This window comes from Schistocerca nitens, chromosome 11 (assembly GCF_023898315.1).
Source record: "Schistocerca nitens isolate TAMUIC-IGC-003100 chromosome 11, iqSchNite1.1, whole genome shotgun sequence".
NCBI lineage: Eukaryota > Metazoa > Arthropoda > Insecta > Orthoptera > Acrididae > Schistocerca > Schistocerca nitens.
The window spans coordinates 140,244,273-140,267,416 of NC_064624.1; the positions used below are offsets into that span (position 1 = coordinate 140,244,273).

The 23,144-nt window shown below is 41.4% G+C and overlaps 2 protein-coding genes across 7 annotated transcripts in view; one reads left to right on the forward strand and one right to left on the reverse strand.

Annotated features, from left to right (window-relative positions):
- The window catches only part of LOC126212914 (uncharacterized), a 46,385-nt gene extending 25,008 nt beyond the window's left edge, over positions 1–21,377 (reverse strand). The window contains exons 1-5 of one of the 5 annotated variants that reach the window (XM_049940421.1): positions 20,887–20,934; positions 20,433–20,702; positions 19,907–20,081; positions 8,467–8,532; positions 6,434–6,499 (exon numbers count right to left, since the gene is read on the reverse strand). In XM_049940421.1, the coding sequence (XP_049796378.1) occupies positions 6,434–6,499; positions 8,467–8,532; positions 19,907–20,081; positions 20,433–20,702; positions 20,887–20,912 (603 nt within the window). In that variant the 5' untranslated portion in view covers positions 20,913–20,934. Of the gene's footprint in view, positions 1–6,433; positions 6,500–8,466; positions 8,533–19,906; positions 20,082–20,427; positions 20,703–20,886; positions 20,935–21,013 lie in introns of those variants that run through there. The other 4 variants (XM_049940420.1, XM_049940422.1, XM_049940423.1 and 1 more) reach the window with 4 other exon arrangements.
- LOC126212916 (ankyrin repeat and protein kinase domain-containing protein 1-like) overlaps positions 21,000–23,144 on the forward strand; it is a 146,801-nt gene continuing 144,656 nt past the window's right edge. Inside the window, exon 1 of one of the 2 annotated variants that reach the window (XM_049940425.1) lies at positions 21,000–21,106. The gene's annotated coding sequence lies outside the window, so the exon portion shown is untranslated. Of the gene's footprint in view, positions 21,107–21,441; positions 21,494–23,144 lie in introns of those variants that run through there. The other variant, XM_049940427.1, reaches the window with a different exon arrangement.

The window sequence follows — 23,144 nt, forward strand, 5'->3', positions numbered from 1 at the left end:
CCCGTCGAACTAAGGGATGGACGGTGTACAGACACACAGTCAACTACAGGCCATCAGTGTACACAAAGATACCTTCGCTGAGCTCCAACTGAAGGTCGAGAAACTTAAAGCGATAGATTGAATCTGGAGTAGTTTCTTTAGGAAGCGAATGGAGTCCAAGGTGAGCACGAGCCACCACATGAATCCAAGGTTGTTGTAACCAAAACCAACTGCGGAAACGCCCTGGGCTGCGGATCGGAGCTGCCAGGCGGGGAAGCCGCCGGCGGTGGAGCACGCACCACCGGGTAAACACAAGGATGAGTCGGACGACATACCAACGACAACTGACAACAACCGACCACGACCGACTATGACCGACACAACAACCAAGAGATAAACAACGGAGGCTTGTGGAAACCACAACACCAAACACCAACAGTAAATCCACTCGGAACCAGAGCCAGGCAAATGTCACAACGAGCAATGACCAGAACGCAGTACCGCCAAGATAGAAACTAAATCCAGAGCGAGTACCAGACCGACTGGACTAGGGCAGAGATGGTCCCTATATACGAAACCGGAGGGAGCGGCTATTCGCCGCTGTCTGCACGTGGTGTAGCAGTGGCGCCCTCGCTGCGCGAGAGCCACTGTGCGGAATAGCCGCCGCGGAGGCAGAGCCCTCTATGGGCTGACCACGTCCATTTGTTCTGGCGTGTGTTCGACTTCCGCAGCAGAAGGTACTAGAAAGGTGGCGAAGGGTTCACACCCATTGGGGAAACTGGCAGGTAGTGTGAAATTAAGCTGCTAGAGCAATTGATGAAAGCGAACTCCAGGGGGTTAAGAGAAGAGGGAGGTGTCCCCACCCTGACAGTCACAGGAGTCATGAAGGAGGAGGCATAGGATGGGTGGCCAGGCACGGCAGACAAACAGCACGCGTATCTGCCGGTAGAACACGGTGCCGGTATGACAGCGGTAGTTCGGCAGCTTCTGCATAGAGATTTTCAACTGGGCTAGTATAAAAGGTGCCAGTGGTCGAATGAGTATCGTGACGATGAACTGTATTTAGATGGCAGAAAATGGATAGACGTGCAGATGTATAAAAGAAAAACCCATAGTGTAGTTTCGGATGGGCAAGGGATCAGTGCAAATGGAGGAGGGTGGTCCAATCTGCTCCCCTGGAAGTACCACTTAGGACACAGAAGATTGAGGGGCCAGGTACAGAGAGCAGCCAGGTAAGACACGTGAGACGACCAAAAAGTTCCCTATCAATCATGAGTCCCAGAAATTTTATAGTTTCAGTGAGCGGAAGAGCAAAGGCCCAATATCTAAAGATGGTGGAAGAAACCCAATGCACCTTCAGAGGAAAAGTGCTAGCCACTCTATGTTCCGCAAGTAAAGACAATCGAGACATCGCCAAAGACACCACTCACCGAGACAAGTCCACGGAGAACTACAATAGATCGCAAAATTGTCGACAAAATTGAGCCGGAGATGCCCGGTAGGGCACAGGCCGTAACAGGATTAATGGCTACAGCAAAAATGATGATTCTCAGGACGGAGGCCAGAGGCATCCCATTTTCCTAGACAAAGGTGTTCGAGAAGGCACAACCCACATGTAACTTGAAAACTCTGTCTTCCAAAAATTCCTGAAGGAAATGGAGCAGGCGTCCTCAGAATACCTCGTGTAGAGAGTACAGAGGATACCAGTCCTCCAGCAGGTGTCAAAGGCTTTCTTGAAATCAAAACATGTGGCCACAGTCTGGTATTTCTGCAGAAACCATTCAGGACACGGGTTGACAAAGTGACAAGATCGTCAACTGCAGAATGGTGCACTTGAAATCCACATTGTGCAGTGGTTAATAAATTGTGAGACTCGTGCCACCACACCAACTGGGCACGAATCGCACGCTCCGTCACTTTGCGCACACAGCCGGTGAGAGAAATGAGGTGACAGCTAGGAGCAACGTGTTTGTCCTTCCCGGGCTCGGGTACGGGAACGTGTGCTCTGCCCAGATGTGACTGTACGTACGAAGGAGAAACTGCCTGCCCACAAGAGGAAGGTGCTGCAACACCCGAATATGAACATCGACTGGCCCTGGGGAAGAGGATCGGGACAAAGTGAGAACGTGGCGTAGCTCCCTCACAGTAAAAGCAGCATTGTAGCACTGACGATTCTGATAGCATAGCTATTCTGTGGAGATTTTGGGCTACACCCACTATCACCCTGCCTTCCTCCATCAGAAATGAGTGGAGGCAGCTCAGGTACTACAATCGGGTAATACCTATCACCCGAGCCGAGAGTGACGGTGTAGCTTAAAATCTCTGCAAATTAGCAACAGGGCCCACTGGGACATCATCTGCGATGGTCAGGCTGGAAACCGAGAAACAGACCTCGGTCCCAGAGACCCGGCGGAGGTCGGCCCACACGACAGAGGTGGGAGTGGGACTCTTAACAGGAATAGTAAAGGAAATCCAGCTAGGTTTTTTGCTATCCTGAAAAAATGACGGCACTGTGCACGCAACTGTTTACAATGAATGCAGTTCACAATCTTAGGACGACAGTTAAAAATGCGGAGAGCACGTCTCTGCACACGAATTGCATCGTGGCGTGACCGAGTTCCCGGAGGGACCGGGACATAATGCAGTAAAGGTGAAGTGTGAGGAACAGAACATTCTGTGGCAATAAGGATAACATTTCTAAAGTATTCTATGTGGTCATCACAACTGGGGAAATGGTGTCCAGTGAAGGTTGCCAGGGAGGAGTAAAATCTCCAGTCGGCTTTAGAAAGCTGCCATTTGGGTTTACACATAGGTGGGAAGGAGTCAGCAAACATACAGCACATGGGAAACGGTCACTAGAGTATGTACCAGAATGGGCCACTCGATATGATGGGCAAGCTGGGCAGAGCAGGAGGGGTGTGTGTGTGTGTGTGTGTGTGTGTGTGTGTGTGTGTGTGTGTGTGTGTGTGTGTGTGTGGTCTGAAAGGAACATGGGTGCTCCAGTGTTATGGCAGATGCGGTTTAGTTGATTGTGCCGAAAGGGCACCTCTCTGACAAGTTCTGGAGGAGGCCCAAAGGGGATGGTGAACATTAAAGTCACCAAGCAGCAAAATGAGGTGAAGGAGTTGCCCAGTAAGTTGGAGGAAGTCTACCCCAGTGACACTGAAAGATGGAGGGATGTAGATGGTACAAAGAGAAAAGGTGAAGAAAGGGAGGAAAATGAAGACTGCAACAATTTGTAGCCAGGTGTTCACTGAGATGGTCTGACTGTAAATGTCATCCCGTATGAGCTGCATGACAGTCCCATGAGACAGAATGCCATCCTCAGGGGGAAGGTCAAAGCAGACTGGAAAGAAATGCAAGAGGTCAAAGAGGTCATGAGGATGCAATTTTATTTCCTGGAGGCAGAGGACAAGTGGACACTGTGATTCCATGAAGAGCCATAATTCCTTCTTGTAGGATCTAAGGCTGCAAATGTTCCATTGGAGGAGAGTCATGTTGGAAAAAGGCGAGGAGGGAGAAAATGAAGGGCAGCTGCCAAGTGCCAGCCTACGAAGACACTCTGCTACAGAGTGCAGTGGCTGGGAGATCCTCTCAGTGGATTCCAGGGCAGCAAAATGGTTGGCGGTGCACACAACTGACACAAAGGTTGGGCAGGTGAGGGTATCGCACGGTGACACCGTTTAAGAGGTTCTCGAAATCGGTGAAGGAGAACACCGTTCGCCTTTGTTAGATTTCTTGGATACTTTGTGGTTGGCAGATGGAGATTCAGGTGTTTGTTGGCTGGAGAGATGTAAACAGTCTCCATGGGAGTATTCCTCCCATCCTGTCTCACCCGCTAATTGCTTAGCAGGTGATTTTGCTGTGTGAGGCAAAAGTTTTGTGGCTTGTTGCACAGCCAGAGGGGGAGACGGGGATGGTACCGTGACACAGAGATTTTACAACTGAGGTGCTGAATTTGAGGTTGAGAGTCTGCACGGCTAGGTCCTTCATGGAACAAGATATAGCAAGAACAGTACTGGAAGTGCCAGATGGTAAAATGCAGGGCTTCCAACTAGCCAACAACTTGCGAGCAGCAGGGTACAGCACTTTTTTCCTTCACCCGGATCGCATGGACAGCCCGCTCACTGAGATACACAGGATATTCTCAGGAGGAGGTTGCACAGTCGCCATTGTAATTGATACAGTGGGAAGAAGGGGGCAGGCAAATGACCTCGTGAGCATCCTTACCGCAGATAACACATTTGGCCAGGTATCGACAGGACATTCGAGTGTGGTTCCAATGAGGACACTGGTAGCAGTGCATTGGGGTTGGAATGTACAGTTGGACTGTGATGACTTCATAGCCTGCTTTGATCTTCAACAGAAGCACTAACCTATCAAACGTCAGAAAAAGAGTGCATGTGGGCACCAATGATCTTTCATCACCTAACGGACTGCTGTGACGTCCTGATCAGACAGGTAAGTTTCGATTTCTGCCTCAGTCAGACCATCAAGCAGCCTAGTGTAAATAACACCACGCGAAGAATTCAGTGTTCGTCGGGCCTCGACACGAGCGGAATAGCTGTCGACAGACAACACTGCAAGCATTTGTTGCACTTGAGAATCAGAATGAGTCTCCAAAACCAAAATGCCCTTGTGTAAACAACAGCAGGATTTTACAGGGCCAGCAATTGCATCAACACCTCCCTGAACAATAAATTGTGCAACCGTAACAAAGGGCTGACCGTCTTCAGTATGCGAAACCACGAGGAACTGTGGTGCAGCTGGGAGGGTCTTTGAATTGTTAGTCTCATTCCATTTACATAGAATGTGAAGAAGATGATTGGCTCACTGTGAGAAAATTCCTCACGATTGCAAGCATCTCTGATGGCACGCTTCTTCCAACTCGGAGCCCTCCATCAAGGGGGGGATCATCGGCCTCAGTTGATTGTTCAGACCTACCAAATACCTGAGAGACATACCAATCAGCGGTTTGGGAAGGTAACAGCTTGGGCAATCACCCCTCCCTAGGCCTGGCCTGTACCAGGGGGTACACGCAGACCCTCCCTGTCGACCTGCGGCAGCGAAGTACACATTACTCAGTCACCTGTTATGTGTCAGATGCATGGGCTGGCCGCCAGCAGCACACAGGCAGGAAGAAGGAAAAGAGGAAACTAAAATGCCACAGCGCAGGAAGGGTAGCAAAGGGGCAATGAAAAAAATGAAAAAATCTGTGTAGGAAATGTTCTGATGTCAGGCTACTGAAAATTTAGGTCATATTCCCAAAAATATCCCAGACATGCTCCCCAAGGGAGGGCAAAAAGAATGACAGGAAGATAGACATGCACCACAGAAAGGAAAAGTGCTGCAAAGGCTGGGGGCCTGTGGTAGCCAAGCACGAACTCACCAGAGAGTGCTCAGCCCCCCAGGGCTACACTCCAGCTCAGGTTGCTTGTTAGGTGGCACTCTCTCAGAACAGGCAATTCAACTGCTGAAGAGGTAAAGAATTATCAGTACACACCAAACACTAGTCCAATAAGAACTGTAGGGTAAGCTCCCACTACCAAATGTGTTCTCAATACTAAAAGGATTACCTTATTTACCAGCACCATGGCATCTGAGATGATTTAATACTTCCCAAAACAAACAATGTTTGAAAGGAAAAAAAATACCTGAAGAACCAAGTTGGAAACTTCAAACAAAAAGACAGAAATGAAGCAAACATACACCAACACAAAGTGTCTAAGCAAGAAAATAAAAAAAGAACTGACGACATATATATATATATATATATATATATATATATATATATATATATATATATATATCTGCTTGTGTCTGTATATGTGTGGATGGATATGTGTGTGTATGCGAGTGTATACCCGTCCTTTTTTCCCCCTAAGGTAAGTCTTTCCGCTCCCGGGATTGGAATGACTCCTTACCCTCTCCCTTAAAACCCACATCCTTTCGTCTTTCCCTCTCCTTCCCTCTTTCCTGATGAGGCAACAGTTTGTTGCGAAAGCTTGAATTTTGTGTCGACCTGCCAGCACTTTCATTTGGCAAGTCACATCATCTATACAAACTTCTCTCGTTCTTTTAAGTCATCTACCCATCCTTAGGAGGTTTCCCTTACATTAGTGAACACCATGTATATGTCCATACAGTACCAAATGACTGCTGCTGTGTACAAAGTATGGCAGAAATCATACAATTCACTGTGCTCCAAATGGTATGGACGAAAAACGGTGTTCCCCCAGCACAAAAATCCAAAACACTTTCAAACTGTTTTAGACTGCTCTTGCACATGCAAACTACGAGTAATTCACTGCTGGAACATACCCGGAGAAACAGCTCCTTATACACACTGGTTGACTGTAATCATAATTCTGTAAATTACCCACTGCAGTAAAAGCAGTGATTAATGACATTAAATATAGGAAATATATTGTAGTGATATCAACTGAAACATTACCTTGTTCTCATAATCCTTTGGCTCCTGTTTGATATTCATAATGAAAGTGTGAGGATACAGATCAACCTATAACATAAAATTTACAGTCAATATTGGGCATTGTCTATACAGCAGCAGCTATGATCTACAGGACAAATAAGTGTTAACACGCCAGTATATGCCAATAAAATTGAAAATCACACAGGTAAACAAAAAAGAATATTGCTCAAGCTATTGGGCTTTCCAATCCAAAAATTTCCTTCACTATCATTCAGTCCCACCATTTTTCCTTGTCATGACTGGCCACTGTAGTCCACTGCACATCCATTTTCTCTTTAAATATAAAACACTATAAATTCTAAGATAAGATCAATAAACAATACCGAGGAGATGTACCCACTGACCACTACTAGACTGATATGATGTGTGGCATACCCAATCTTTTACCCGCACCAAGAAATTGCTGTTTTATGCCACAACTGTAACTACAGGGACATGTGGAAAAAATATACGCAAGCAGGCGCGCACGCATGCACACATGCACTGCTTGAAAGAAAGTATGGAAATATCGTTCTGTGCAATGTATTCTGTAAGTACAATCACCTTCAACTGGTAAACAAATTATACATACAAAACTATCTGGGCACATGGCTGAAAATGACAGATGTTCGTGGAACCCTCCATCAGTAATGCTGGAATACAGTATGGTGTTGGCTCACACTTAAGCCTTGATGACAGCTTCCACTCTCGCAGGTATACATTCACAATCAGGTGCTAGAACGTTTATTGGGGAATGGCAGCCCATTCCTCACAGAGTGTTGCACTGAGGATAGATATCTACATTGTTCGGTGAGGCCTGGCACAAAGTCCGAAGTCGGCATTCCAAAACATCCCGAAGGCGGTCTACAGGATTCAGGTCAGGACTCTGTGCAGACCAGTCCATTACAGCAACGTTATTGTCATGTAACCACTGTGCGACAGGCCGTGGATTATGAACAGGTGCTCGATTGTGTTGAAAGAGGCGATCGCCACCCCTGAATTAGTCTTCAACAGTGGGAAGTAAAATGGTGCTTAAAACATCAATGTAGGCCTGTGCCGTGATAGTGCCACACAAAACAACAATGGGTGCAAGCCCCCTCCATGAAAAACAGGACCACACCGTAACACCACCGCCGCCAAATTTTAATGTTAGCACTACACACGCTGGCAGATGATGTTCACCGAGCATTTGCCATACCCAGACGCTGCCATCGGATCGCCACATTGTGTACAATCATTCGGCAATTCACACGACATTTTTCCACTGTTCAATCGTCCAATGTTTACGCTCCTTACACCAAGTGGGGCATCATTTGGCATTTGCCGGCAGGATGTGTCGCTTATGAGCAGCTGCTCAACCACGAAATCCAAGTTTTCTCACCTCCCGCCTAACTGTCTTAGTACTTGCAGTGGATCCTGGTGCAGTTTGGAATGTGGCAGTCTGGACTGATGTCGGCCTATTACACATTACGACGCTCTTCAACTGTCGGTGATCTGTGTCAGCCAACAGACGAGGTCGGCCTGTACGCTTTTGTGCTGTACATGTCCCTTGACATGCCACTTAACTATCACTGTTATGAGTGTGGAAATCCCAGGTACAGACGTATGACAAGTGACTCCAAATCACCTGACCCCGTTCGAAGGCCACGAGTTCCGCAGAGTGCTCCATTCTGCTCTCTCAGGATGTCTAATGACTACTACAGTTGCTGATATGGAGTACCTGGCAGTAGGTGGCAGCACAATGGACCTAATATGACAAATGTATATTTTTGGGGGAGTCTGGATACTTTTGATCACATAGTGTGGATGGGGTGAAGTGGATACAAGCTGTGTTATTTTACTTGATACTCTGGAATCAGATATGCCACACTCTGAATCTCTTGTCTACTGCAAGAAGATAAACCCAGCCGGCCAAAAAAGTAAACTGTAATCATAATTCTGTAAATTACCCACTGAAGTGATTAATGACATTAAATATAGGAAATATATTGTAGTGATATCAACTGAAACATTACCTCATTCTCATAATCCTCTGGCTCCTGTCTCATATTCATAATGAATGTGTGAGGATACAGATCAACCTATAACATAAAATTTACAGTCAATATTGGGCATTGTCTATACGGCAGCAGCTATGATCTACAGGACAAATAAGTGTTAACACGCCACTATATGCCAATAAAACTGAAAATCACACAGGTGAACAAAAAAGAATATTGCTCAAGCTACTGGGCTATCCAATCCAAAAATTTAATGGGTGCTTGCAGTATAAGTCCTTTCCTTCACTAGCATTCAGTCCCACCATTTTTCCTTGTCATGACTGGCCACTGTAGTCCACTGTACATCCATTTGCTCTTTAAATATAACACAATATAAATTGAATATAATAGAGGGAAACATTCGACGTGGGAAATGACCTTACCCTCTCCCTTAAAACCCACATCCTTTCGTCTTTCCCTCTCCTTCCCTCTTTCCTGACGAAGCAACCTTGGGTTCCGAAAGCTTGAATTTTGTGTGTATGTTTGTGTGCCTATCGACCTGCCAGCGCTTTTGTTTGGTAAGTCACATCATCTTCGTTTTTACACAATATAAATTCTAAGATAAGAACAATAAACAATACCAAGGAGATGTAGCCACTGACCACTAGTAGAATGATATGATGTGTGGCATACACAATCTTTTACCTGCACCAAGAAATTACTATGTTTTATGCCATAACTGTAACTACAGGGATATGTGGAAAAATATACACAGGTACGCACACACTGCTTGAAAGAAAGTACGGAAATATTGTTCCGCGCAATGTATTTTGTAAGCAGTCACCTTCAACTGATATGCAAATTATACATACAAATGTAAGAACTACTTTCAGAATAAATACATAGAGCACATACACATGCTGGTTTAGAACATTGTGGAAAAAAAAAAAACACATTTTTGGCCACTGCATTCTCTAATTATTTTTTCAATTTCTGTTTCGGTTTATCAGCCTGTTGTCTAACATTACTGACTGAGATGATGATGTCCACAATGGTACAAATATGAACAAATAACTGTTGATACTGGATATGTGAAATAATACAGCCATAATCATTAGTAACTAAATGGTAAATCGATCCAAAAAAATTGGATGGGGTAATCTGCAGGTGTGATAGCATCACTGAGTGAGGAATAGCAAGTGAGTCTGCTTGTTCAGTACCTGTTCAGGTTCGTCCTTGTAGTGCCTTTAGATCTGTAGTACTTCAGGCAGAGGCAGTTTCTGGCCTTTGTACTCAGACTGCATATTTCTACCCCTACTACACAACTGGGTCTGGTCTTCAGACAAAGCCTCCAGCTTTTGTTGTGTTCTCCAACTATGGTGGACACTGCTTCACCTGTTCTCCTCGTGCAGTACGAGCCACCCTTTATCAAAATGATCTTGTAAGCACAACATTTGTGGATTTTTTTTATTATTATTATTATTTACTTATTCAGAATACTGTCAGCAAAAGTGGGCTGGTAACTCTCTGAGAGTTGAGAGAGAAAGTAGAATAGTGGTTTAGTAGTGACAAAAGTGGACAACGATGCTTTTAGACAAAACAGATTATTTGAAAAAGAGGGAAGATTTCCTTAAGACTGAGAAACTGCAGAACCTGAATAAAAATACCACAAAGGCATTTAGGGAACCAGTGCAAAATATTATTAATAAATGCATCAGTACTTTTTGAGAGACTGAAATATGATCCACAATACAGATGAATGCTTCTGCACCATTATTTTAGATTTAATTAATCTTTCAGAAGACAGCTGTCCAGTCCTATCAGTGTCTGCAGCAATCCGTGCTCAATATGGGAAGAAAAGCTCAAGTTGAGATACAAAACCAGTGAACCTGAAAGCACAACAAAGTATTAAGAACAGTATACTTTTACTAAATAAGTTTTGTAATATTTCAGTTAACGATTGGTTTGCAGAAAAAGCATATTAATCCAACAACAGGTAAACTTTATGGAGCTATACAAGGAAAAAATATTTTTGTTTCCAAAATGCATTCTACCAAGAAACAGATGAGTTAGCTATTAGCTACCTGTTGCCTCCACTGCTAGCAGAAATTTCCATGAACAGTTTCAAGACTACTACTTAAACTGGAACCGCTAGTCAAATGTGAGATACACTGCTACTGGTACATATGTAGAAAGGAACAATCAGAATACTACAAACTTTTCTGAGAAATACGAATGAGGACTGCAAGAACATACACAGAAATAGGAAGTATATCCATCAACAACCGAAACATTAATATTGACAACAACACACAAAGCTTCCGATTAAGAACATACAGAGGACATACAAATACACACAGGTCCCCAACATTCCAGCTTTGTCAGTGTCCTGAACTTGCCTCCTCCCCCCCCCCCCCTCAAAAAATAAAGAAGTAAATGCTTCTTTCCACGTCATGCATGATTCACTGTTTGCTTTCAATTCCACTGAGTTTGAACAAATAGACACAATCAAAACAATAGTTGTAAGCAATGGCTACCAACCATCTGCCATTACAGCTGTGTGGTCAGTGATGCAGAATTCCACGTGAGGGGCCCGGGTTCGATTCTCGGCCAGGCAAGAGATTTTTTTCTGCTCGGGGCTGGGTGTCGTGTTGTCTTGATCTTCATTTCATCCTCACTGACACACAAATTGCCAAAGTGGCATCAACTAAAAATACTTGCACAAGACTGCCAGTCTATCTTATACGACAGCCTAGCCGCATGCACATTTACATTTACCAACCCGCTCTTACTAACTGTATTCTTAACAAAAGGTTACAAAAACACTAGTGCATTGTAGTCTCTCAAAATGTAAAATGTGAGGCTTTATGACCTGCTTCAAACACATGTGGCAAGTGAAGGAAATTTTTGTTTGTATTCTTCTACTTCTTCTTCTTCTTCTTCTTCTTCTTCTTCTTCTTCTTATTATTATTATTATTATTATTTGTTTAGCATGAAAACTGATTTCTGGTGCTATGTTTTAAATCCCACAGTCACTGTACAAAATTACATCCATCTGGAGCAACCTGCAGCCAGGCCACACAACTGGTCATTGGGCAACTGGGTGGCACAAGTCTGCAGTCACAAGAAGAAAGGCTTTGGCCGACAGCAGTATTAGCAGAAATTGTTACGACAAAAAAATTGTAAAGACCATAAAAAATGAAATGAAATATGTTAGTTACTTTAAAGATGCTGAAATGAAATATGTTAGTTACTTTAAAGATGCTCTTGAGCTTACGTCATGTACGAGGGCATTTCGAAAAGTATAGATACAATGGCTCGCAGTCCTTAAATAGAACATTTATTTAGAAAACGTCAGTTACATCTCATTAACTGGATTATTTGTTATTTTTTGACATAATCACTACAGTTATCCAAACATTTATTAAGTCGGTGCACAAGCTTTTGTATCCCACAGTCATAGAAGGTTGCCGCCTGTTGTCGGAACCACATTTCAACTTCATCTTCGATCTCTTCATCGTCGTGGAATGATTTTCCACCGAGATGTGACTTCAGGTAACGGAAGACGCGAAAGTCGGTGGATGCAATGTCCGGACTGTATGGCGGATGGTCCAATACGTCCCATTTGAATTGTTTGAGTAGTGCTCTGTCAGGCCGACCATTGTCATGAAGCAAGCGGACTCCACTTCTCAGCGTTCCCCTGCGTTTGTTTTGAATTGCCCTTTGAAGGCATTTCAAAGTCTAGCAATATGCAGCAGCATTGATTGTCGTTCCAGGAGGCATAAATTCCAATGGAAGAATCCCTTGTCTGTCGCAAAAAACAGAAGCCACGATTTTCTTCACTGAAATCGACGTTTTGCATTTCTTGGCTTTTGGTGAATTCGAATGGCGCCATTGCATCGATTGTTGCTCGGATTCAGGTGTATGGTGATAAACCCACGTCTCGACACCTGTCACAATGTGATCAAGGAACTCAGCACCCGCTTCAGCATAGCGTGTGAGGAAGTCGAGTGCAAAGCCCATCCTTTTCTTTTTGTGTTCTTCCGTTAACAGTTTTGGAACCCAGCATGCACACAATATACTGTAACCAAACATGACAGTCACAATGTCAAAGAGTCATCATTGACACGTCCAGTATGATCTGATGCAATTCTTTCAATGTGAGACGGCTATTTGCACGAATTGCTTCCTCTGTTCTCCGAAGAAGGGTATCAGAGATCACAGATGGCCGACCTGTTCATTGTTCGTCATGAACATTGGTCCTACTTTCAGGGAAATGACGACACCATTTCTTTACATTTTGTCGATTCATAATGTTCCCATAAACAGAAACAATTTCTTTGAGAATATCCGCTGGTCGCTGACCTTTCGCATGAAGAAAATGTATGACGGAGCGCACTTCGCATTTGGCAGGATTCTGAATCAGCCATTTGAACACAACCTACTCCAACCAGAAGCAACGTTCAACTGCTGAACGAGCGCGAGGAGAAAGCTAACGGTTCAAGGTTCACACCAGTGTTGCCAACTTGCTCGCCAAAACTCTTCTGTTCCTCTGGCGTATGGTGTATCTTTACTTTCCGAAATACCCTCGTATTTTATGGCTCAAATTTGTACAAAATTATGTAAAGTGTGTTTATGACAATACCATTATTTTACAAACTGTGTATTAGGAATTTATTACAAAATAAGTCTTTTTTTCTTATTTATTAAAGTTGAGTGACTTGTGCACGAAGTATCTACTGGAATCAGATTGACTGAATTTCTGTTATCAGAAGTGGACTGGCATCAACTGCACTTTGTGGGTTGAAAAACAAAATATTTTACTATGTAAAATTTTACAGCACAGATATTAATAGGTTTGGTTGACTTTTGTACACTAACCACATCTCAGAGTTCAGAAGTGTTAATTTGTGAAATATCCTTATATATTCTCTCATTAAAAGCTCATAGGAACCTGGCAAGAACAGTTACTAATTTTTGAGATTACTGAAGTAAAATAGTGCAACATTATAAAGCGTGATTCGATGGATCTGTATAAGCAGTGTCTTCTCTGACTTTCTGAAACTTCTCGAAATTTTATCATGGACCACAGCATAAACTCTACGGTTTTTACGAGACACACAACTCAATGAACTTTTTTATGTTACCTGACCTGATTTTAACTGAAACAAACAACTGTTTTTATTTAAACTTATTGGCAAAAATATTTGGTTGACCCACGTTTAAAGCAATGTTGTTTTACTGAGAAGTGCAAGAAATGCTGCCTATTTGAATCAAAAACCAGCAAATGCAGACTACAGTGTCAAGACAGGGCTGATATATTGATGGACTGTGAGAATTAAAATCTTACAAAACCAACACAGTGTGTGTGCAACACTGCAGTATTCACCAACAGAGCCCCAAATACTGCCAGTAATTCCTGGGCTACCATTAGCTAGTAGGCAATCTACCACAATATGCAATATTTTTAAAGAAAAAAATATTCAGTTACTAAGTATACCACAAACAAAGCAGACAAAAATTTGATTTGAGAATAACTACAACTGAGAGTTGTACTGAAAAGACAGAAGTCCACTTAAGCTGTAAATGAGATTTTAATAGCATGACTAGTTTTGAACTCCATTGTCAGGTGCTACACATTGCAACGTGGAGGGGAGGGCATGCTAGAATACAGCATTATCTTTAGTAGTCAGAACAGTTAAAACCGAATTTAATGGCTTCTTACTCTCATGGTTTGTAAAGTTGCTCATTGCTCTTAAGGGGGGAACCCATATATTTTAAAATAAAATAAAAACCTAAATCTGTAGCTTAACTATCCAAGAATACACTGTCAAACTTTCAAAGGAAAATTTGCGTTCGTTTAGATAATATGAGCATAGTACCAAGTGCACATCAGGTACAGGCTCGAGTGCAGATAGGGCAGAGCACTACCTCAGGTAGGCTTGACTGGTTCAACCTCACACGAAATGCAAACGAAAGTTTTAATTCCACTATTTGGCAATTAGCTCCTAAACACATGCACTCCGGACTAAAAGTCGTTGAATTGGCATCATATTTAGCAGCGGGTTTAATCGATGAAGGAAATTCATCCCTTCTGATGGTCACGAATGAGGCAGGAATTTAGTAGGCACGCAAAGCTTAAATTACGCTGAACAAATGGATAACCAGCAAGTGAGCTGGCAATATCGGCGTAATTAATTTTAATTGAAAGAAGGTCAGAAAGCACCACTCCATGTGCAAAACAAATCCTATGAGGAACGAGGAGGATTACTATATGGTGCTGGAAACACAGACTAATCAATAAGCATTTCGCATTGTTGTTAACTTACTTGAATTTCTAGTTTCCAAGAATTTATTTTTCAAATGCATTTATTTCAAAATGACTTTTTTCACATTTGTGTGCAGTCTAACTTCAAAAGTATAGAACGGATCATTATGAAAACTGATAGTATGATTATTTATAAAATTACAAATTATATGACCAACTTGTGAGATGATATCATGATTGTAAGGGTATCTTTCTTTGCATAATTAGAGGAAAAAATCGTGAAAATCAAAGTAAATTGTTCCAACACCTGCAAAATTTTTAATTTTCATTATTTTCACCTGCACTGAGGTTCATATTCTTTATTAATGTAAAATCAAAACCTTTTTGATTTCAGATAAAAATCTGAATGGCTACACTGCATGCAATTGGAGTAATATACTCACAACCTTCATCGGACATCACAGCGTAACTTTGTTAGTTTTGGCTGTAATTATTCAAAAAAATTGACAAGAAGTGTTTCTAAATATGAATGAAATGCTGTCAAAATTTGATTTAATTCTAATTAATTCTTCTCAGCTAAAAACAAAAACAAAAGAAAAAAAAACCAAAAATCCAAAAAAATCAGTGTCAAACAGCCTCCTAATGTGGTTTCCCCCCTTAACAATGTATTTTATAGCTCATGTTTACACAATAGTTTTTTTCTTATTTTGATTCAACCGCTGAAAGTGTCTGTGTAATCCTGGTTCATCCTTTATGTTTGACCATTAACAGGTTATGGTAGGTTTAATAATCTAGTGTGAATGCATGATATCCTTGTTAACACTAGAGCTAGCTTCCGATTTTGCCACCCTTGGCTTTTAAATACATTTTTGTGTCATGTTTTATTACCCTTATGAGTACTAGAGATATGCTTTAGGGAGTAGAATTCCACCACTACCTCACCTATTTTTATTGCCTATACTGGGCAATGCAAAAAGAAAGAGCAAATTTAAGTTGTTTATTACAAGCCATAAAAGATAGAGATGCATTCCGAATGTCACTGGATAGGGGAAGGTCCAAAGATTAGATACAGCTACAGAGTTGTTTGTATGTAGCACCATTACAACCATACCACAAGAGAAGTCTTCTCTGTGTTGAAATTTCCATAATTCAATCCACTGTTCAAGTGCAATGTGCATTCCATCATTGATTCAGCAAGAAGCCACATCTGTACAGGCATACACAATTCCCAGAAGTTTGTCACATATGCAAAGGGAAGAGCATTAGTCGGCCACGTTCAGCTGATGAAAATGTCGAGCATATGTGAGATGCGTTCACACGGAGCCCTCGGAAGTCCACAAGATGGGTTTCCTCAAACAACAGTGTGGTGCTTTCTGAAAGAAACACCTGTATATGAAGGCTTACAAGTTGCAGTTACTGCAGCAATTGGGCCCTGGCGACCATAACAAAAGATACGAATTTTGCATTTCCGTTCTCCAGGATACGGCAGAGGACACTTCTTCATCTATTCGGTACACATTTGGAGGTCACAAAATCCTGACGTCGTCATCTGACATGAAAGACTCACCGAAACTGAACGTGTGTTATACTATTTCTGTTGACAAAGTTTATGGACTTTTCTATTTTGCAGAGGAAACTGACAGGAATTTCACAACTGGATATGGTGCACAGTTGGTCATTTCCTCAAGTTCATAAAGATTCCAACGATTTCATTTTTATGCACGACTGCTCCCCCACCTCACTTTCACCCTGAGGTGTGGCATTATCACCATCATCTCACACCGTTAGACTGGAAGAGCTAGATAACGAGATATTGTTCATAGCTTTTGGCCACCCACGTCACCACACCTCATGCCTGGTGATTTTTTTTTTTTTCCCCCTCTGGGAGTACATAAGCAAGAAAATTTGTCTGCACCTCTGACAGCAACTCTTCACGATCTGAGAAAACGAACTGTTCAAGTTGTCAACTCAAAACAGGAACCTGTTGATTTGTGTGTGGAATGAAATGGACCACCATTTTGCTTTTTGTTGATCAACGAATGGTGTTCATGTTGAGTGTGTGGTGTAGTGTCTGCGTGAACAAAAAACTTTGAACCTTCCTCTATCCAGTGACATGCAAAATGTGTTTCTTAGTTTGTCTATAATAAACAACAGACATCTGTTCTTTCTTTTTGAATCACACTGTATATAGTGTTTCTCATGTAAGTGAATAATTTTTTGCATGTACTACCACCATGAGCCCACCTTGCTAGCCGCGCGGTCAAACACGCTGCTTCCCGAGTGGGAAGGCGTGCCGGTCCCTGGCACGAATCCGTCAAGCAGATTAGTGTTGAGGTCCGATGTGCCGGCCACCCTGTGGATGGGTTTCAAGGCAATTTTCCATCTGCCTCGGCAAATGTGGGCTGCTTCTCCTTATCCCACCTCAGTTACACTATATCAGCGATTGCTGCGTAAACACCGTCTCCACATACGCATACACCATAATTACTCTACCACGCAAACATTTGGGGTTACACTTGATTAGTATGAGACATTTCGCCTGGGGGGGGGGGGAGGGGGGGGCATGTGAGAGATTGTATTGATGACGTATTACTTTTATTATAGATCCTCACAGCGTTTTTGCGCACATGAGACGGGTCGACAGAAGCGTCCGATCCCACGCGTCGGCTTTGACCGGTGACGTAAGGGTGTTGTCGTGCGTGACGTCATGACGGCGCGGAGTTTGGTTTGAGTGTGGCTGTCTCCAGTTCTGTTTTATCTTATTTTATTTACTTTTCTGATCAGTTCGTTCTATCTCGTGAGATTTTTTTTTTTTTTTTTTAATTTAAAAACACTTATTACTTATTTTAATTATCTGTTTCCTCCAATTTCTGTTTTAGTTTATTATATTTATCTTTCTGATCTGTTCGTTCTATCCCGCGAGATTTTTTTTTAAAAAAAGACAAAAAACACTAATCAGCTACTGAAGCATCTTTATCTTCTATGTGTTGCAGGGGTTACGACCCCTGGGGAGGTGGGTGGGTATTCATGCATGGTTGTCTTCACTTACACGTTGTAGCTACGCAAGGCGTCTAAATTTGTTAAATTTGTTTATATTTAGTTTGCCCCCCACCCGAAACACCCCATTTCCCGCGCTTGTCCCGTTAGTGTCATTATGCTTCTTGTGGAAAGTGTGTGTGTTTGTTTTTGTTTCCGCCATATTTGTGACGTCATGGGTCAAAGTAGACAGTCGGGATCGGACGCTTCCGTATTTCCCATGAGACTGGCATGGTGAGTGAGAGGAATGTGCTTGACTGGTTTTCATTTTCTTGTGAAGTATGTTCTGAGTTTATTAAGTACAGGGGTAAGTTGGGTGGGCCTGAGGCTGTGGTGGCGTTGGATGAGTCGCAGTTTGGGAAAAGGAAGTATGGCAAGGGTAAGCCTGTGGTTGGTCTCTGGGTGTGGGGGGCTGTTGTACTGGGGAGGGGGGCGGCCTTTTCGGAATGTGTTTTCAGGGTTGTGGAGGGGTGGTCTAAGGTGGAATTAAAGGGGTTAATTGAGGAGTTTATAGAACCGGGTTCCACTGTAGTTTCAGATGCTTTTTCCTCTTATATGGGGTTGGGTGAGAGGGGGTACAAGCATTTAGTTGTTAACCATAGTTTAGAATTTAAAAACTATGACACGGGGGCTTGTACGAATACCATAGATTGGATGTAGGGGGCCGTTAAGTCAGTTCTTGGGAGGGGTAAGACCCAGAGGAAGGCCACTGCAATCGTGGCTGAAATGTTGGTTTTTCTCCAGCAGCAGTAGTTTTTACATTATGACGCAGTACCATACCCAGAAAAGTTTTATGTCGTTTGTTTATATTTAGTTTGTCCCCACCCAAAAACCCGCAATTTCCCACCCTTGTCCCATTAGTATCATTAGATTTTTTTGGAATGTGTGTGTGTGTTGGCTTTTAGATGTATTTTCGTGTTTGTTATCATGTTTACGTAATGATGTCATAAGCGCCATAGTGAATTTGTGATGTATGGTCGTTTGCGCCATATTTGTGACGCCATGGGTCAAAGCAGATGGGTCGAATTGGACGCTACTGTATTTCCGACTGTCAGATATAGAAGTAACTTCAGGTGTGCCCCAGGGAAATCTGTTGGGACCCTTGCTGTTCATGCTGTATGTTCATGGCCTCACTGAAAACATTAACAGTAACCCTAGACTTTTTGCAAATGATACAGTTATCTATAACGCAGTACTGTTTGTGTCTGAAAGAAGCTGCATAAATTTTCAGTCAAATCTTGATAATATTTCAGAGTGGTGCAAAGATTGGCAGCTTGCTTTAAATGTTCAGAAATGCAAAACTGTGCACTTCACACTATCACTATAATATCTGCGAGTCACAGATGGAATCGGCCAATTCGTAAAACAGCTGGGTTAACACTTTGTAAGGATACAAAATGGAATGACTGGATACACTCAACTGTGGGTAAAACAGGTGGTAGACTTTGGTTTCAGTAGAATACTGGGGAACTGCAATCGGTCAACAAAGAAGATAGCTTACAAATCACTCATGCAAGCAGTTCCAGAATATTGATCAAGGCACGACTCGTACAGACTAGGACTAACGGGGGATATTGAATGTACACTGAGAAACAAACAGTTGCAGGTTTGTTTGACCTGTGGGACTGTGTTACAGTGACATAGAAACTGAGTTGCCAGGCTCTGAAGATAGATGTAAACTAGCCCCAGAAAGTCTACTAATAAATTTTCGTGAGGAAAAGATTAGAGTAATTACAGCCCACATAGAGGCATTCAAACAATCATTCTTCCCATGCTTCTTACATGAACGGAACAGGAAGAAACCTTAAGAACTGGTGCTATGGGACGTACACTCTGCTATGTACTTTGTGGTGGTTTGCAGGGTATGGCTGTAGAAGTAGATTACAGATTTGAAGAAAATGTGTGTGTGTGTGTGTGTGTGTGTGTGTGTGGGGGGGGGGGGGGGGTAAAAAACCAAACTAAATGCAATTACTCTATAATGAGCCACTGGAGACAAATTGTCCATTGAACAAAAATATTCAGAAAACATTCACAAGAAACCTCAAATTTTTTGTGAGGAGTCAATGTTCCTCCAGAGTAATGATGCAAAACATTATGATGAGAAAATAAAAAATAAGGACAGAAGTTTTACTTAGATAATAAGAGAAAACGTATTTAGATGTATTGGTTTACCTCTAACATTTCGCCAATACTTTCAGTAACTTCACGCCGAGATTTTTGTCTGTGTACAAGTTTCTTCTTTATGGTACTTTCAAGACCATCTTTACCAACTTCCTTATGATAGTGACACATACAAGCTTTTCTAGACCTTCTTCTCTGTTTTAGGGGCTGATTATTTGCGGAACACCTAAAAATTTGTCATTTTATGTACTCCCTGTGAACATCTCTCAATAAAATATACTGAATACAACACACTACAATATTTCTGAATAGGTAGCATATATATTAAGAATTTTTTTTCTGCTAACACTACATTCTGCTAGTTCCTCCTGCTAATGCTATGGTAACATTAGCTTTGAATTTAAAAAAAAAGTCATTGAAATTCGCACAGATTTTGATAACTACTAAACCAAACTTCTGCTGAATGTAATTTTATATATCAAATAATGAAACTGATTGCTTTAGAGATTGAAACTCATGCATGACAACATGCTTTAAACAGTCTTGTCGGCAAATGTACAAATAAAATGTACCCTACATTTCATTGTCCGTTGCAGACGAAACTTTTTCCGTGTTTCTTTCAAACTGTGGCAATTTATTTCTTCCATTCGATGCTGAATGCAGAGGACAATTAAAAATTGATGGAACAGCATCACGCTTCAGTTTTCTTCCGGAACCAAAGGCATCAGTGTCGAAACAGTCTGATGAAAAATGTTTACTGCATATTTTTGTGAACTTGGTTGCTTTAAAATTCTTCCTTTTCAGTGCAAGGGTCCAAACATTCCTCCGTACTTCATCTGCGGGGAAACTATTAACAAATATAGATAACGCTATGAATAGATAACTTAGATTAAGTAAAAACACATTTCTGAAGTTCGCATGATGGGAAGAAAACTGACAGAAGATAATGTAATTATTATATCACAAATATCCGTTCGTGTTTTTCGAGACATGTGTAACGAACATTATGAATTAATTAATAGTATATATACACAAATAAATACTCCTGGAAGACCATTCGCTTCTGCTCGGTAAAGATGTTACTTTTTGCGTTCTGTATTTCATACACTTTGACTCGAAGATTGCGTTTGCAAAATTTTGTTGTCAAAATAACTTTACCTGTGAAATGAAAGTTCACCTCCTTTAACGTATTTTTCCGTGCAACCCAACGCTGCACAGGAGTTCACCATTATAATACAAGAACGTTGGCAGGTAACACTAAAGCAAAGGAAAAAATACAATGTCTATTAATCGCCGGCAACTGTAATCCATCCGTCAGCTGATTGAGACATTGGTTTCCATATTATTATCTGACTACCTGTAATGGCGTCATTTACCGCAAGTTTGGCGTACATGATATATTTTCACTTGTTCATATTTATTAGTTTATACCACAAATACTGCGATTCTTTTGGGTTATTACAAAAAGAAAATGAATTTTGCGACAGAACTTCCCTTAATTAAGAGAAAATAAAACCCAAAGATGTCACCTTCATTTGTTATTTTGTTCATTGCAGGTTGTACCTTAAAATTCGAACTGAACGAGGCGCAATAAATATTCGTAAAACGTGACGAATGCTAGGAATAAATTTGGTAGAGGTTTGTGCTTTCCCCTTTCTAATTGAACCTGTAATGAACAAGGTAGTTCCTATATTTGCTAGTTTTTCGCGAGTAATTCGACCAAATAAACTGCACGGAACACTGCCTTCGCTCTAACTGCTGCGATGCAAGATGAAACATAGCGCTCAAAAGTTTTTAGGGGTGCTGAACAAAATAATATCCGTGGTCGAACGGAGGCGAATATTATAAGTCAGAATGTTCCCTAACTTCCATTTAGGAGTCGTCCCGAACAACAAGCTGTCGCCTTGCTTTAAAATTTCTTCAAGTATAGAGGGAAATAACGCTATTTATTATTAGTTATGTTATGTTATGTTATGTGGTTATGTTATGTGGTTTATTCATCTCATTAGATACAATTTTCAAATCATTTGATTTGATGTACAGGAGACATGTCAAGGTTTACAAAAGAAACTTTTTTCACTTTTTTAAGAGAAATACAAAAGTTTACATTATATTTTACATTTCTAAGTTACAGCTACACATGTACATAAAATAATAAATGTATTACAATCCCTGTGTTCAGATTGTGAAGCTGTCCTCAATGAATTCATCGACAGAATAACAACACTTTTCCACCAGGAGAGTAAAGAGCAATCTTTTCAGTGAACCAATCTCCGTTTTAAATATATTACTGCCTTTTATTTTATTGAAAATTTTTAACCCCATATACTCTGGCGTTTGGGCATAAAGTTTTAAACGATGTGTTGGAAGTTTGAAGTTGTCTCTGTGGCGAGTGCTGTAGTTGTGGTCAAAACGGAAATTGTCTAGTGCATGTTGATTTCTATATAGGAACACCACCATCTCATATATGTAAAGTGAGGGGATAGATAGTACTTTTAAATTTTTTAACAGTGGTCGACAGGATTCCCGTTTTTTTGCAACACACATGTTTCTAATTACTTTCTTTTGTAATACTAGGAGCCTAGTGACATTTGCTGAATTTCCCCAGAAGATTATGCCATAACGGATAACTGACTCAAAGTAGCAGTGATAAACTATCTTTCTGGTATCCATGTTTGTGGCACCTGACAAAATACACATTGCAAATGCTAAGTTGTTCAGTTTATTTGCTAAGTAATCTATGTGTACCTTCCAATTTAAATTTTTGTCAAGATTTAGGCCTAAGAACTTCACGTGGTTTGCTTCTGTGATATCCTGATCATTGCAAGTTATCTTTATTTCACTCCTTTCTACTGATTTAGCTTCAAATTGTATCATTTTGGTTTTAGTTACATTTAGTTTTAGTCCATTTTGATAGAACCAAGATTCAAGTTTTTCTAAAGTATTTTTGGCTTTTTCTGGAATATTTTCAGATACCTCATTTTCAATTAGAACTGATGTATCATCAGCAAATAAGACTGAATGAACATCAATAGCAAGTGGTAGGTCATTTACGTAAAAAAGAAACAGATAGGGACCCAATATCGAACCTTGTGGGGACTCCTTGGGGAACTGTTTTCCAGTCTGATGAATAATTGGTTCCATTTGAAGTTAAAATTACTCTCTGTTTCCTACCTGACAGGTAAGAGCTAAACCATTTTAAAGCAGTGTCTCTGATTCCATACATCTGTAATTTGTGGAGGAGTAATGCATGGTTCACTGAATCAAAAGCTTTAGTCAGATCACAGAA